Genomic DNA, 15,961 nt, shown 5'->3' with positions numbered 1-15,961 from the left:
ATTGGAGGGGAGTAATGATAGACCCACTGTTATTAAGAAATATCAGAAGAGAGTGACACGTGGATGATTATTAGTGGAGCACCTGTTTTTGTCTCATTGGTTTATCATTTGTCTGCTTGGTGGTGTTGGTGGTGTTTTTAGGTGCTGGCTGTTGGCAGAAATAGGGGAGAATCAAGTCCAGAGAATTTAAAAAAAAATAGCAGGAGGTCCTAGTCCCTCGAAGACTAGAGTTATCTTTCATTGTGCTTTGTTTCCATTTACCTTTTCTGGTTGTAATAGACAAGGGTTCTTATATTATCAATATCACTAGTCGAGATTTGCATCTGTGATTTTTTTGTTTCCCTATTTGATTCTGTGACTCTATCATCTTCATCTCATGCCTCCATTTATAAATAGCGGAAAAGGTTGATCATTCACTTCTGGAGCATATTTTCAAAACTCACACTCGTCACTTGTCTTATTTGTCAATGGCAGAGGCGGGACCGACATAGAAGGGACTGAGGGCACGTGCCCCGAGTGAAAAAAAAAAATTTAATACTAAATAAATATGCTATAAGAGCACTTGCAATTGTATTATTTTGTCTGGGCCAACAAATATGTATGAGGTTTCGTGTTTTGCTGATGTGGCTGTATTGGGAGATGTGTTTTGCTGGTGTGGTTGTATTGGAAAATTGTGTTTTGGTGTAGTTTTATTGTGGACAATATGGAGGGAATGAGAATTTGTTGGCCTCCATGTTGGGTAGGAAGGAAACATGTATAGGAATTTGTATTTTGCTGATGTGGCTATATTGAGAGATATGTTTTGTTGATGTGGTTGTATTGAGATACGTGTTTGACTTGACTTTTTATGTAATAGAGATGGGACCCAGTCTTGATTTTTGCTGGCCCAGCAAATTGTTCCCATTGCAATTGCTCTAATTAGTTAATTATATGTTAAATAAAGTTTAAGGCCCCCAATCAAAAAAATTGATGCCCCCAATCTATTAATTTTTACTCAATCCACTAACTAGTTTAGACCCAACCCAACCTCATAAATCCTAGAAATTGTTTCATTTGACGCTAGAAATTCAACAAAAAAAGCTCAAACACATGGTCTTTTGAGTTACTTGCAATCATTTGATTTTGTTTTCAATTTACAACTAATGTTAACTATGTTGAGGATTACATATGAATTATCATTGGCTTTGCAAATAAAAGATGAAGGCATATTGAATGCTATTGTGATAAGTACAATGTATCTTTTTATTGCTTTGAACTTTTATTAATGTGTTTTTGTATTTGCAATCAATAATCATAAATCCATTGCATATAGAACCCAACAACAAAAATTCCGGGGCGTTGCCCCCTGAACCCTCACAATACTTTTGTGTCCCACTAATTCAAATTTCTGGATCCGTCACTGATCAATGGTCTGGAAATTTGTGACAGCAAGTCGCAATTTGTGACGGCTTTGGATCTAAATTCTCAGATTCTTTAGTTCTTTGCCAATGACGAAAGAAAAGGGGGGTGGGGGGGAGAGAAACATTAAAATATGAAACAATCCCTTCAGGCTTTCAAGCAGACAAACCAAATATTAATATATCTCAAGTTCTGATATTCAATCAAGGGAAGTAAAAGGAGTTCAACTCCATATGAATCCATGGTACTGAATGCAACCATACATACATACTAACAACATCGTTCAACCCTTTATTTTACAGCCTTCACATGGAAGCACGCACTTAACAATGCATAAATTACAGTTGCTGCAGAACACATCTCTATTCTCTAAAGTCTGAATATTATTTGTTTGTGGCAAATTGATAAGATGCATAAGAAAGGGTACCAAGTTCCCAGCTATGGTGGATGAGTTTTGCCTTTGCTTTTTCACCAGCAGCACCCATAGCTACATGCAAGGGATAGAAGTGGTCAGGGGAAGGGTGAGCTTTTTTCGCATGAGGTGCTTTCTCTTCATAGTGGTTCACATCTTCGAACCTGCGAGAGGTACAAAATAATTATTTCAAAGATTAGAAAGCATTGACAGAAACATGATATCATCTATTGAAGACAGTATAAGCAAATTACAAAACCGCACTTGATGCAGTACTCTTATGCAATACATATATTTGTAGCATTGATTTATGAAGAAAGATTTTATCAATAATTTGATTCTAGGAGGCGAACTTGCAATAGAAGAACATAATCAGAATCATTCAAATGTACAATGACATGTTTGAAATGTTGCCACTATGGTTATTTACCTTCCTTGCAGGAGAGCGTCTTTGAGCCAGGTATCAAACTCCAAAGCCCAAGAAGAGACAGACTTGCTTCCAAATCGAAGGTCCCTTAAGTTGTGAGTAGCACTTCCAGAACCCATGATGAGGATACCTTCCTCTCTGAGAGGAGCCAATGCCTTCCCAATGTTGTAATGGTAAGTCCCGTCCTTGTCTGTCTGTAAAGAGAGTTGGCACACAGGAATATCAGCCTCAGGAAACATGAGCATCAGTGGTACCCATGCACCATGGTCAAGCCCACGCTTTTTATCTTCATCGACCTTCTTAAACCCAGATGCCATGAGCAGTTCCTTCACCCTCATTGCTAGTTCAGGCGCCCCTGGTGCTGGATACTTCAGCTGAAAATCAGGAGCAACCAACCGGGTCAATAACTATCCAGCTCTATTACTATAAGAGTTGAGAGATCTATGTCACCATGCCACACTTGCAGTTAACTAATGTAAGATTCAACCTTCCTAATAGCTTAACCTTTTGGGATATGTCGTGTTTCAGATGGTATCGGAACCTTTGGCTAGCAGCGTTAGGTCCTAGGTTCAAAACTTGCCCCCCGCCCATCCAAAATTAAAACGTTGCCATGTATTTGCATCTATTGTAATAAAAATATACTCTCCTTTCTTTCTAGAAATTTTTTCTTAAAAAATGAAACACAAATTTATCGTTTCTTGTACATGAGGTGTGAACAAAAATTGCTGCTTGGAAACCATTGAACAAGCTCGGCCCGGATTTATTCTAGCATAGATGTGCGTTCAAGCCTTCAAAGACTTTTAATTGGGTCGAACTCAAAATAGTATGCTCACGCAGTCACGCCCATTTTGCTTCGTATACAAGACAACTACATAAATAGGCCCAATATTAGGGTCTATCAGCAGACAAACCCCATTGTTGGAAAAAAAGTTCCACTTCCACAAACACCTCAAACTGTCAAACATCGCCGACCAACCCACCCCCACCAAGCAGGCAAGCACACAAAAAAAAAAAAAAAAAAAATGGAATCGTTCCGCTAATTAACAAGGGTCGGTTTAATTAGCGAATCGATCTTTAATTCTTCGAGTGATTTTGCAACACGAAAGGCATTAATAAATCAGCCAAAAGGGGAAAAAAAAATACGAATTGAAACGAAACAGAATTGATTGGGTGTGGAGAGGTACCTAACCTGGTACATCTGTTGAGGGAAGCCATAGAAATCGTGGATGGTGTCGTGGTTGCCTCTGATAACGTTGACGGTGGGGACCTTGGTCTCCCAATGACCAGAAATTACCAGAATCGATTTAGGTCTGGGACTGAGCCCTTTCTTTTCCCATGATTGCAAGAAAACCCTCGCCTCCGCCGCTTCGTCGATGGCGAGTGTCGGCGACCCGTGCGATATGTAGAATGTATCCATCACTGCCGTCGATTGAATGATCGATCGATGAAACACAGTAATTGCAGCGATACAAAAGAGGAAGATGAATTTGTTTCTTGCCAGGAAATACCAACAGATTTTGCGTTTATATGCAAGCATTCTTTTTTCGTCTCCGTTAACGCCAAATAAATAGACAATTATTTATTTGTTACTGATAATCATTTAATAATTCCCATTTACACCATTTTATTAATCATTAATTAGCCTTAAAGCCATCAAATAATCGACGTGCGAAAAATAAAATAAAATGGTAGATGGAATTTCGTTAACAATCTACCTACTTGAATCCACCTACCACCAACGAGCATCCTCCCTTCAAAATATTTAACGGATAAATAAATAAATAAAAAAGGATTGACTCGGACATGAAGTGTTTTATTTGTCTTTGCTGATTGTTTTATTAATCAATGTCTTAATGGCTAAGTATTGATTAACGGTATCCAAATGGCAATTACTTCTCATTTGCCAATATAACAAATGATTAATGGAGAATCACGAGAAGCTTTGGTATTTCATGGAGGTATTGAGTTCGACCTTCCCTTATCCCCTTTCATTGTAACCAAAACAAATGATTAATGGCTGTTCAAAATTTTAATTTTCCATCAAAAGATAGACTTGGTTCTCATGCACCCTACCATTGTCCTTGTATCCAAAATTGCGTCACTAAACTTCAACAAAATAAATGAATCCCCAAACCCAAATAGAAGAGGGTACAGTTTGTCTATGTGTTGGACTTTTCGCTGGGCCATATCTGGAGCGTACTTTAGCCCATTCATTTTTTGGCTAAAAGGCGGCCTAGCCCAAGTTTTTTACGGGCTTGTCAGGACATTTTACTGGGTCATATCTGGAATGCACTTCAGCCCATTTATGTTTTAGCTAAAAGGCTGCCGAGGGGTTTTTTACTACTCGGGCCAACCAGGCCCATATAAGGATCGCATATTTTTGGGATAAATAATAAATCAACAACGGGGCTACGGTTCGAAGCGGGGTACATATAACCGCATATTTTAAAATCCCAATCCCAGGATATGGGGATGTTGGATTGGCAATTCCAGCACATAAATAAAACCACAGAAACGCCGCGAATAATAGCCAGGGTTTGGCACTTCCATATCGGCCGATCAGATCCGTCGCGAGCACAAGACAGAACAAAAGGTCGACAATGCAGACCTAATTGGAGCCAGAATAAATTCTCTATCACACACACGTCCCATCCACAGTCCACAGATCTTCTCGCTATTGCCTTTCTCCGTCATCTCCTTCAACCTTCCCCGTCTGTCGTTCTACATATCTTCATCGTCGACTCTTTCCATCTCTTTCATTTCATTATACAAGACTTGGAACGGCTGAAGCCCCATTGCTACTTCCTTTCGGTGAGTGATGGAAATTTGTTTCTCTAATCGAAGTTGATATTATTTGCTTTCTGTTTGGTTACTGAGAAAAACAAGTAAAACACGTAGAATTAGAAAAATTAAGTCAAACGAGGAAGTTTGATATTCGATTTAGTGTTTTTTGCCATTGATGGTTTTCTGGTTCAGTGTAATTGGCGAGCAGAATATTCTTTTCTGAAGACCGAGAAAATGAAAAGGTTATGGCTTCATGTCAGTTTAATTTGCTTATTTACAAATTTACTTGGAGTTGTTATCGCTAAGAGTGAGAACCTATGTTTTTGTAATTTGCAGGTAAGTAGTAGATGTTTCATTGGATCGTGTTTGTTGACTGATTAAGGGTTATTCATTGTACTTGAATTCAGAATGAGTGGTGCACCCAGAAGGTCTCAAGAAGAGGGTGTCCATTCCTCTTCTTCTAGGCATCCTCACGAGGATGCAGGGGCATATCCGAAATTGACTTCATCTGTTTCAACTGAATGTCATCCTCCCTATGAAGTGGGTCAAGATTCTCGAGCACCAAAGGTTCCCCGGGCTGATTCTCGAGATGTTGATAGAAGGTCACCTATGCATTCAACGTATAGAGTGCCAGCATCTTCGAATGATTCACATATGGATGCTCATCCTGCTGGACCTGAGAACAGGGTGGAATCGAGAGATTCCAATCGGGAAAATAGGGCTGACAACCGAGACCAAAGGTTAGAACCTACGGAGTTGCATGGTGAGGCAAAGAGGGAATCCCAAAGCGCCAGAGGTGATAACGAGGCAAAATTTGATAGTAGGGGGAATGATGGTAAAGAAATTCAATGTGATAGGGAAACTTATAATAATCCAAAGGGTGATGGGAAGATGGAAAAGGATGGTTTGGAATCAGCTACTAGCCACTTAAACCGGAAAGAACCAAAAGAATACCATATGGGAAATAGATTTTCTGAATTCCCAGGAGGAAAATTAGACCATTGGCATAATTCACGTGGTAACTCACAAGGCCCAACGAAGGTTGAAAAGGAAGGCCCAGCAGCCGAAGAAAGTGATTATGTAGAATCACATGAGGCTGTTGGAGAGAACAAGGTTGATTCGAAAGGTGATGATAGGTTTAAAGACAAGGATAGAAAAAGGAAAGACGCGAAACATCGAGAATTGGGGGATAGAGATAAGGAAAGGGGTGAATGCAAAGATTCTTCAAGGGAAGAAAGGGAAGCAGAGAGACGGGAGAGGGAAAGGAAGGATATTTCAAAAGACAAAGAAAGACTAAAGGAGAGGGAGAAGGATCATGTCAAGAGAGAAATGTGGAACAGCGTAGAGAAAGAGAATTTGCATGATGTTAAGGAACCAGGGAATGTGTCTGTTAGAATTGCAAAGCAGGAAAATTTAGTCTCAGAGCAGAAAAAGCAGAAAGATTTTGAGAGCTGGAAAAATGCTGATAGAGATGGGAGGAAAGAAAGAGATTTTGATCTAGAAGGAGATAGACTGGAAAAGCGCAGCAGGTGTTATGACAAGGAGTCAGATGATGGTTGTGCAGATGGCGAAGGAGCTTCAGAACGGGAAAGGGATGTCTTCAATTATGGAGTCCAGCAGAAAAAGAGGATGCTTCGTTCAAGGGGTAGCCCGCAAGTTGCAAATCGCGAGCCTCGTTCCGGGGCTTGTTCTCAAGAAAACGATGGGTGTGTTTACTGTTAGTCTTGTTTGTTGATTCGAGTGATAGATATTCAAGTGATAGTACTGTAGTACATGGTTATGGAGGATTAGAAAGAAACCCTTTGTATTGCATCGTTTTTTAAAAATTATTACTACTATTTGTCTTAGTTAGGAAACAAAATTGCTATGGTAGTGTTGCCTTATATGTGCATCGCTAAATATACAAATTAGATTGCAGAGAATTCCTTATTTGGTTCTAGAATTATTGTTGATTTGTATTGTCTCGACATGAAAGGTTACTGAAACTACTTATAGAGTTATGGTAAATATTATATATTTATAATCAATTTTTAACCAAAAGGATCTGTGTGTGTTTATGCCATATAAATGTTATTTTTTATTTGATAGTTACCTTTTTTCGGCTTTTATTGGTGGTTGAACTCATTCTATTGTATTATGGTTGCTTTATTTTGCAGATCTCAAGGTAATATGTAGTTTGCTACTTTATCAAGGTGCTAGCCTGCTACTGATTTGCATGCAACAGTCATCAACATTCAACAATTTCTGGCCTTGTTGAAAATTGCAGATTTATTGGGAAGTTACTTAGACTATAAAGATCAGTTTTGCTGTATGTTTCTGTGTGTGTTTTCCAACTATTTTTTGTTCGTCTGTCTTCATGTTATAGTATTCTATTTGGCATGATGAAAGTTTAAATTGCAAAACTTCAGATACCATTATGTTCAATCATTGCCTTTTCTTCTTCTCCTATATTCTATTTCCCCAGGAAATCAATGTCTAAGGTCCTAGCAAAAAGCATTTTCCTTTTATTGCTTTATTTCAGTTTTTGCATTTAGGTTTTCCTATTTTCAACTATCGTTGCTCATAGTCTCATATTTGATGTATACAAAAGCTGCCGGTTTTTCAGGTAAATCGGAGGTATCATCTGTTATTTATAAAATCGGTGAATGTATGGAAGATCTGATAAAACTGTGGAAGGAGTATGAATCTGCCCCAGCTGATAAAAATGTCGAAATCTCTCAAAATGGCCCTCCACTAGAAATTAGGATACCGACTGAGTATGTTACTGCTATAAATCGCCAGGTAGGAGATAACTACTTTGTTCTTAGGTGAACTGTCTGCTTTTTTGAGAATGTGATTCTCTCTGTTTCTTTTTTTTTTTTGGTTCCTTTTCATTAATTCCGGCTCTTGCTGGGTATCTTATGTCGTTTTGAGAAGTTTTGAAAGTATGTCTGTTATCCACTCACGCTTTTATATTATGTGACATTTATTTTATTAGGAACTTGGCTATATAAGCTCTATCTGGTGGCAAAATAGTTAGGTTTTCTAACTTCTGATCACAGCATTTGTCTTAATGCTTTACAGGTTCATGATTAGTGTGCTACTGTCCTTATGGACTTTCAGATCTTTTGTGCTCAGTGTGTGTTCCCTGCTCCAAAATATCCTTGCTTGTGCCTTTTATTTTATCATTCAAGTGAGGGCTCAAGATATTCTTTCAAAGGATGAAAGTTCTGAGTCTTAGAATTTAACGTTCTTAAGAAAGTGCTATAGGTATATGGGCTTTTATATAGTTCAGTGCGATGGGCATATGATTTCTTTAGTACATATTACATAAGTTAGATTTGGTTCCAGTTCTTTTTGGTGCACTTGTCAGTTAATATGACTTTGTATTAAATGAGATATGGTGGTACACTGGGCTGATGTTCTGTATATTTGGAAACTTGTTCATGGGGCAATACCCTATTGGCACCAAGAAGCACTATGGTGTTGTTTATGTGTCGTCGTAAGTCATGGTCTTTCATCTAGTGGAGGCCACCATAAAGCTAAGGCATATTTTGTCTTTTTCTATATTACTATTTTTCCTTCAGAAATAACAGGGCTTTAGAGCCCTTAGAGAATCTTATTTTTTAAGCATCGCTTGCAATGCATAAGTTGCTTTATTTGGCCAACACCTATTGTATTATGAGAGGCCTTGGTATTTAGGCCTTTACTTTCAATTTGAGGTGGAGTGCATGTTATACAAGTGAAGGTGCATTTGTTTGTGGGTGAAAAAGTGAGGGTAAAGGATTACAAGGGTAAGAGCTACAAGAGTATCATTAAGTGAGGGTAATGAGTGCTTGTTTGCTTTGTTTGGATAAAAAGGTCATTGTTAACCTATAAAAAAAGGTAAACTCCTCCTGTGCACAAGGCTCCCACAGTGGAGACCTTACTCCCACATAATATGTGGAGATGCTTTTTCAAGAATCGAACTTGTGATCTCTAAGTCGCTGTTAACCTGTAATGCATAAATTTTATTTTGTTTGAAGGTAATTGTTACCCCTCCCCAACCACTGCTCCCAAAAACCCAAGGGTATCCTTATTTTGAGTCCCTTGTTACTTTTGGGTAAGACTTATTCCCACACTCAAACTCCATTTACACTTCCCTTGACAGACACTTGCTCTGTTAACCACACAAGGGTAGCGCAACTGAGCATTAAGTGCACTTGGGCCATAAACTCAAATATCTAGGGTTCAAACCTGATGGAGGACACATTGTGCTTGGTTGATATTTGTGGTTTACAGGTGATTTCCGGGATCCAGGGTTTGCTTTGCAAAGACGGGGTATAATGGCCTTATCTTGGAGAGGTTTCCCGTCATCAAAAAAGACAATTTTTTTAGCTGAAGCTTATTTTATGATCTGTGGCAATGAATTTGTATTGTTGAAGGATTTCGAGTGCAATTTGTATAGTTGAAGGATGCATGAATTTGATATTTCATAGTGGATATGGGGTTATTATTGCATAAGTTTATGTTGTGGAAACTAAGCTTGAGATTTTAAGAACATCAACCTCTCCCTTCCTTTTCTACAATGAGTTAATTGCTCTAAGGAAAGTCCAGGATCAATTTGAGCATCTTTATTTTATTTTATTTTATTTTTTCTTTCCTCTTTTGGGTGCGAAAGAAAGATTTTATTGATTGCACAAGAGGGTAGATGTGGTTTTTGATGCTTGCTTTCTTCAATTCTCATAACTTTGTTTTAGGTTTTATTGTTGCCATTTTGAGAGCCTGTGATGTGCTTCTTGCTTCACTATCTTTCTCAGTTTAAGTGTAACATGTACAGGTGAGAGGTGGCCAGTTATGGGGGACAGATATATATACCTATGACTCTGATCTTGTTGCTGGTATGTGGTGCCATAGAATACTGTACATCTATCTTCGTTAACCTTCCCATTCATTTGATTCTGATGGTGGACGGACACTACAATTAATTCTGCAATCTTGTCTTCCAGTTCTCATGCACACTGGTTACTGCCGACCTACAGCTTCTCCTCCTCCAGGTGCTATCCAGGAGCTGCGTGCTATGATACGAGTGTTGCCTCCGCAAGATAGTAAGTTCATTCTATTTGATTTAATACGTGGTATGACATTGTGACTCTTTGAATGTGTTAGTTCCATCATATGCTTTGATTTCACCCTAAAGCGTATATATGGCAGTCACTGATGCATGGTTCTAAGATTGCCTTCAATTCGTTTTTAATAGTGCAATATGATTATATGTCTGCAATGTATTAATATGCTGCTATAATGTTTGATTGAGTAATGGGAAAATCATCAAATTAAAGAAAAGATGCCTGAGACAGCTTCCTCTTTTTCTGTATCATGGTTGTAAATTCTTCTTTAACATTCTGTAAAATGACACAAGATTTGGTATATTCTGACCTTGTTTGCTGTTCCTTTTACTCCTTGGGTAGACCATTTCCAAGTAGGAAAGGATGTCGTCATCTAATAAAATTTCATTGAGGGATTAATTTTTTTTGTTTCAAATCAGCAAGATTAGAGAATAGAGATCTTTTATTTCTTTTCCTGACTGAACAATATTGAGCATCACTGTCTAGTGGCTGAAATGGCCCTTTGACAAGTTCTTTTACTCAGCCTTTGTTTGGGAGGTAATGCTGCAAGTTTTCTCTAGATTTGGCAACTTATTGTGGCTAGAGATGACCAAAGTTTCGCTCGGGCTAGAATTTCGTCCCAGTTGATATGCCCAAGCTCTATGCAAGTCCACACCTGGCCCTAAGAAAGAAAAGTTGGGCATTATCCTACATCTCTCTTTCTCTCTACAAGAAAATGATTCATCCTTTACATTTGCCAACCGTCATCCTTATGAAGTTCATGAAGGATATGATAGTTTCCTTATACTATTATATTCTTATTACTAGCTACTCTCCTTATTTGGAACTCCCGATGAAGTTCATTTATCAAAGCATCAGGCAGTCTTTTGTCTTTGTTGTAGAAAGCACTGAAATGATTTGTTCTCCTCACCTATTTTTAAGGCTTGACAGCTTATGTCATCCTAGTACAAGGCTTACTGAGAAGTGTATGGCTGGAAGGACAAATTTGTAGGATATGTCATCCTAACATGTTCTTTAAGATAAACAAAAGCCGATTTTAATAACTTAGGAGGTTCTATTAATCTTTTGTAAAATGGGTTTGACCTTTTTGAGCTGTTGCAAGTTTGGCTGTTTGCATTGCCAATCTTACCCCGTACCTCTTGACTATGTATAGGCTACACATCAACTTTGAGAAATAATGTTCGTTCCCGTGCTTGGGGAGCTGCAATTGGCTGTAGTTACCGTGTGGAGCGATGCTGCATTGTGAAGGTGACATACCGTTCCTGTTATAGGTTTTTATTTTCTAGATTCATATTGCTGAAAAAATTCGAGTTTTTGTTCAGTGCTCCTTTACTGTTCTAGTTATGGTTGCAGTTCTTAAATAATCTATCTGAATTTGTTTTATTTTATTATTTTAAAGTTATCAAGATCTTGCTATCTGACATTAGTCACATTACAGTCATGCTTCTTGTTTACTCATTTTTTATTTCAGAAAGCTGGCGGGGCCATTGATCTTGAGCCTTGCCTTACACATACATCGACTGTGGAACCTACCCTTGCTCCAGTGGCTGTTGAGCGGACAATGACCACAAGGGCTGCTGCTTCGGTATTTCCTGGAATCTTTTTTCCAAAGAGCTTTTCAAAATTTTTTTTGGTGTTGACTTTCTGGGTTTTTTTGCACCATTTTTCTTGTGTCAACTTGCTTTACTTGGCCGAATACATGATCTAAAACTATGGACAAAGTGTTTCCTTAAGGTAAGTCTATGTGAAGTTACTAAAAGAGTTTGTTCTTTTAATTGGTCACTTGTTGGAGAGGAGCGTGCAGTTCTGCTTTCACTTTGGACACTGTAAGAAAAGAACGCTTTCTCTGCAGGAATGACGGTTTGAGAAAAAGAAATGATGGTTCATAAATTCTTATATTGATTCAAGAATGGTTTCGTGCGAGAATACAATAAGGAAGAAGGAAAAAAAGCTTTGATGATTAGAGAGCAGTTTTTTGATGATGTCAGAAAAATGTGCAAAATATTTCTGCACATCTTTTAAGTATATTGCCAACAATTCTTTCAGTCCACAACTCATATTTGAAATCCTTAATGCTCGGGAGCTAGATTAATCCTTAATTTAGCATATCTTGTGCTATTTATTGCTGATCCTTCTGCACAAAACTCTTGATTTTTATTCCAATTATGGCATGATTTGTGGGTGGTCTTGCTTTGGGAGTTTGGGTGGTAAGATTCTTTGTTGCTTTTGAACATTTGTTCTTTCGTGCTGGGGTATTTTCAATTTGCAGGTAGCTCTATATAAGTTTTTGTCCTTGGGCGGTACAGAAACTATGTTTTAAACAATGCTCTTGTATTTGATGTGGTCATTTTCAGTTGTGGGAAAGAGACCGAGTGACAGAGGGTTATCCATAGGCGATATTTATGGCCTTTGTAACAATACTTTTTAGTCTCTTGGTTTAGCCTCCTTGTTACTCTTCTGCTCTGCCTTGGTGCTTTTATAAATCTTTTCATCATTCAAAAACAAAAAAAGAACAAGAAAAAAAAAGGGAAGATGGACTTAAAGTTGTTTAAGGATGTAGCTGATGTACGAGAATGGTTTGTTTGCTGACTATGGGTCCTCCTCGGTTGTGCACTTGTTTTATCTCTGATTGTTCGTCCATTCTCCTTTTCTCTTTTTCCCCCTTGTTGGAGTGAAATGAGCAGATGAGAGGAGGGAGTGGAGGAGAGGAGGGAAGGGGAAGGGGAAGGTGGATGCAAAGACTGAAAGATGACTGCCATGATATCATCCACAAGTTGTCACTTTTGTTTACCTCAAGTGTTGATGGTTCTGCCAAGCATGTCTATTACCATATTTTCTTTTGTTGTATTTCTATTTTTGTCTTTATATCCTGATCAACTCACATGATGGCTTTCTTTCTTCAGAATGTGCTGCGTCAACAAAGATTTGTTCGAGACATTACTATACAGTACAACCTTTGCAATGAACCTTGGTACACTCGTAAATCTTCACTTTGATAGCTTAGAGATTTTAAGTTCTGTAGAGTTGTAGATTTCTGTGGTTTGCACATGTTAGTAGCTCTATGCTGCTGTAATTTTGATGTTGCCAAATATTGATGTATTGCATGGTTATCATCTTTCGACACAACTTTCTGGTGTTTTTGAGTGCCCCAAAGCTGACTTTGGACGAAAGAATTGTCCTTGGTTAGGCAAGAAAGGTTTTGTTCAGGAAGAAAAAGATAAAAACTGTTTTATGTTCTCATTGTTGATGTTTTTTTTACTGAAACAGAAAATGCTGTATAAGAAGGCTTGTTTCCTCTTTGTTGGGTCTGAAAGTATCTTGATGAATGGTGTGTACATGCATGCATTTTTTTCCCATGCTTATCTGCTTCTTTGTGTCAGATTTGTCCTTTTCCTGCTTTGTTATTGGAATCTGAGTAGCAGTAGGCTGTCTAACCTTTTTTTATTAATCTGTTATTACCAACTCAATGGTAAACCTATGGCCTAGTGGTAGAGTTGCTGCTTACACAGGAGTTGTTTACCTTATATTTTCTTCCTATTATTGCAAACTCAACCAGGAAACTGATGCCTCATGGTGCCCGGAGTATATTTTTTGATGTTGAGTCAAAGGAAATGCGACTTCTTGTAGTTCATTGAATTAGATGTCTTACAAATCAATCACTCCATGAGTTGTTTACCTTCTATTTTCTGTCTATTATTACAAACTTAACCAGGACACGGTTGCCATTGTGATGTCTGGAGTATTTTTTTGGATGTTGATTCAAAGGAAATGCAACTTCCCGTAGTTCATTGAAATAGATACATCTTAAAAAGTAATGACTACATATATTCATTGGTTGACTGTTTTTCTTTTCTGCTCATTGAGAGGTTCTTGCATACTCTTGCAGCTTTTATTTACTTCCACCTGCGCTATACATGCCATTTGGTTTGTTGCTTTGACTAGCAAATTGATGTGATGTTGATATTTGAGTTTATTGAGCTCAACCAAATCTTTACGCCATTCTTATAAGCCGTTTGACGAAAATTGAACTTGATTGGTCTGTAATATCTTTGTGATGGTCTAATGTGTGGTTATTTATCGCTTGTCTAATGCCTCTGTTTTTGCTGTTGATCTCTCTTTTACTCTTTTTTTTGTATATTTTTTATGCATTGACCATATTCAACTTTTGCTAATTTCTCCAGGATTAAGTACAGTATTAGTGTTGTTGCTGACAAGGGCTTGAAAAAGCCCCTTTATACTTCAGCGCGTTTGAAGAAGGGAGAAGTTCTATATTTAGAAACACATTCATGCAGGTATATTCTCTTGCCATCAAATACTTGCTCAGTTTGCAATTTTTATTTTTAGATTATACCTTTGTCATTGTTCTGAGCTGCTAAATATCAATATCATTTGTAAGGGCAGAGCATTAAAAAGACAAGAATAGGATAGAACTGAATGTTGAATATGTTTGTATCTGTTGTGCAACATAATGTCAGTTACCATGACATTTGGTTCTTGGATTCGTTTGACTTGTCTGTGGGATGGCATGGACCGGTCTGATCATACAGAGGCATTGATCTGATGAGAGTAGAACCTGTTTTTTTCCACCTAGTTGATATAGTCCCACATGGGCCTCAACCGGTCTGCATTTCACTTCCTTTTCACCCCAAGTGGCTGGAAGTTGCTTTTTGCATATGTCTTTTGATTTTGGTGCTAACCATTGCTTTTTGTCGGCATGTTTGTGTATTCATTAATAATACATTTTAGGCATGTATTTTGAATAGCTCGTTAGCTTCTTCTATGAGATGGTGATTATTAATCTGGTGATTTTTCTGAAGGTATGAACTCTGTTTTACTGGGGAGAAAATGGTCAAATCTGCACCTGCATCTCAAAACCATGAAGGAGAGACGGAGAAGCCCCCTAATAACCACTCACTTGCTGGTGATAAGAATGAGTCTGAGAACATTATGATTGATGCATTTCGGTTGTCGCGCTGTAAGAGGCCTCTACCCCAAAAGTTTATGCGTTCCATTGGCATTCCATTGCCCCCTGAACATGTGGAGGTACTTCTTGATTGCTATACAACAGTTGCATGTGTTGGGTTTTGAATAGATTGCCATTCCTGTCGCACTTTGTATATGCTTTCAAGTCTCCTATTTGTTAAATTTGTATTCCTTTCTCCACCATATATCTGTTACAGTCTCCCATGCCCGCAAATGCTTTTTGTCGAATTCAGTGATTCTCAGGAATATTCTTCAACAAACTGCCTGCACTAAATAAGAATCGAGAGCTTCAATAGCTCTGTGACTCCACTTGTGACCAAGTTTTGCTTATTTCGTAATTCTCATTGATCATCAAACCTTAATTTTTATTAACCGGGATCCAATTCTTCATGTGCAGGTATTGGCGGATAATCTTGACTGGGAGGATGTGCAGTGGTCGCAAACTGGTGTTTGGATAGCTGGAAAAGAATACACGCTAGCTAGGGTGCATTTTCTATCTATGAATTAGCTTATATCCAGGGTCTTTGAATGTATATGTAAACTTTATATGCTGTATTTTTCGTAGCCCAAGGCATTGGTTCCAACTAATACAAGCTTTAGCTACTTGGTTTATTTCAATAAAATGGCCCGTGGTCAGGATCAAGAGACAGGACGTTCTCTGGGTCTCTTATGGCGGAATACTATAAACAAAATGAAGAATAGTGATGGGAAATGATGAAAGGCTCCCAGTCTAGTTTTTATGGGCACTTCACAAGGTTTTGAACTTCCTATAAATGGAGGTCAGCCCATTCTTCCTCCTTGCACACCCTTCGATATCAAATCCTGCATCTAGGTTTTGGTCCACAAAACAAATGCGGATGAACAACAACA

At 38.2% G+C, this 15,961-nt stretch overlaps 2 protein-coding genes across 6 annotated transcripts; one reads left to right on the top strand and one right to left on the bottom strand.

The window, feature by feature from the left end:
- Positions 1-1,544: 1,544 nt before the first annotated feature.
- LOC120001410 (extradiol ring-cleavage dioxygenase-like) lies at positions 1,545-3,796 on the bottom strand. The gene is made up of 3 exons (XM_038849730.1): positions 3,427-3,796; positions 2,241-2,611; positions 1,545-1,974 (listed from the first exon to the last, which is right to left on the bottom strand). Exons 1-3 carry the CDS (start codon positions 3,772-3,774, stop codon positions 1,782-1,784), a joined length of 912 nt encoding a protein of 303 aa, XP_038705658.1. The 5' UTR covers positions 3,775-3,796; the 3' UTR covers positions 1,545-1,781.
- Positions 3,797-4,668: 872 nt separating this feature from the next.
- LOC120002019 lies at positions 4,669-15,765 on the top strand. 5 transcript variants are annotated; one of them, XM_038850561.1, is made up of 13 exons: positions 4,669-5,048; positions 5,214-5,263; positions 5,429-6,727; positions 7,178-7,185; positions 7,612-7,802; positions 9,820-9,880; positions 9,989-10,087; positions 11,262-11,356; positions 11,580-11,693; positions 13,012-13,079; positions 14,290-14,400; positions 14,926-15,151; positions 15,489-15,765. In XM_038850561.1, exons 1-13 carry the CDS (start codon positions 4,704-4,706, stop codon positions 15,597-15,599), a joined length of 2,778 nt encoding a protein of 925 aa, XP_038706489.1. In that variant the 5' UTR covers positions 4,669-4,703; the 3' UTR covers positions 15,600-15,765. The 5 variants fall into 5 exon arrangements, with proteins under 5 accessions (XP_038706489.1, XP_038706490.1, XP_038706492.1 ...); XM_038850562.1 differs by having other exon boundaries at positions 4,671-5,048; positions 7,627-7,802; XM_038850563.1 differs by having other exon boundaries at positions 4,828-5,048; positions 5,358-6,727.
- The last annotated feature ends 196 nt before the right edge of the window (positions 15,766-15,961 follow it).

Source organism: Tripterygium wilfordii, chromosome 7 (assembly GCF_013401445.1).
Source record: "Tripterygium wilfordii isolate XIE 37 chromosome 7, ASM1340144v1, whole genome shotgun sequence".
NCBI lineage: Eukaryota > Viridiplantae > Streptophyta > Magnoliopsida > Celastrales > Celastraceae > Tripterygium > Tripterygium wilfordii.
Note: the sequence above shows the minus strand (reverse complement) of the source record. Positions and strands in the feature narration are given on the sequence as shown.

Excerpts from the sequence above, each read along its gene's own strand:
- LOC120002019 (XM_038850561.1), top strand. The coding sequence starts at position 4,704 with ATGGGGATGTTGGATTGGCAATTCCAGCACATAAATAAAACCACAGAA. Across the intron at positions 5,049-5,213 it reads CCCATTGCTACTTCCTTTCG|TGTAATTGGCGAGCAGAATA; the intron begins GTGAGTGATGGA and ends TTTCTGGTTCAG. Across the intron at positions 13,080-14,289 it reads AACCTTTGCAATGAACCTTG|GATTAAGTACAGTATTAGTG; the intron begins GTACACTCGTAA and ends TAATTTCTCCAG.
- LOC120001410 (XM_038849730.1), bottom strand. The coding sequence starts at position 3,774 with ATGCTTGCATATAAACGCAAAATCTGTTGGTATTTCCTGGCAAGAAAC. Across the intron at positions 2,612-3,426 it reads TCCCTCAACAGATGTACCAG|CTGAAGTATCCAGCACCAGG; the intron begins GTTAGGTACCTC and ends CCTGATTTTCAG. Across the intron at positions 1,975-2,240 it reads GACGCTCTCCTGCAAGGAAG|GTTCGAAGATGTGAACCACT; the intron begins GTAAATAACCAT and ends TACCTCTCGCAG.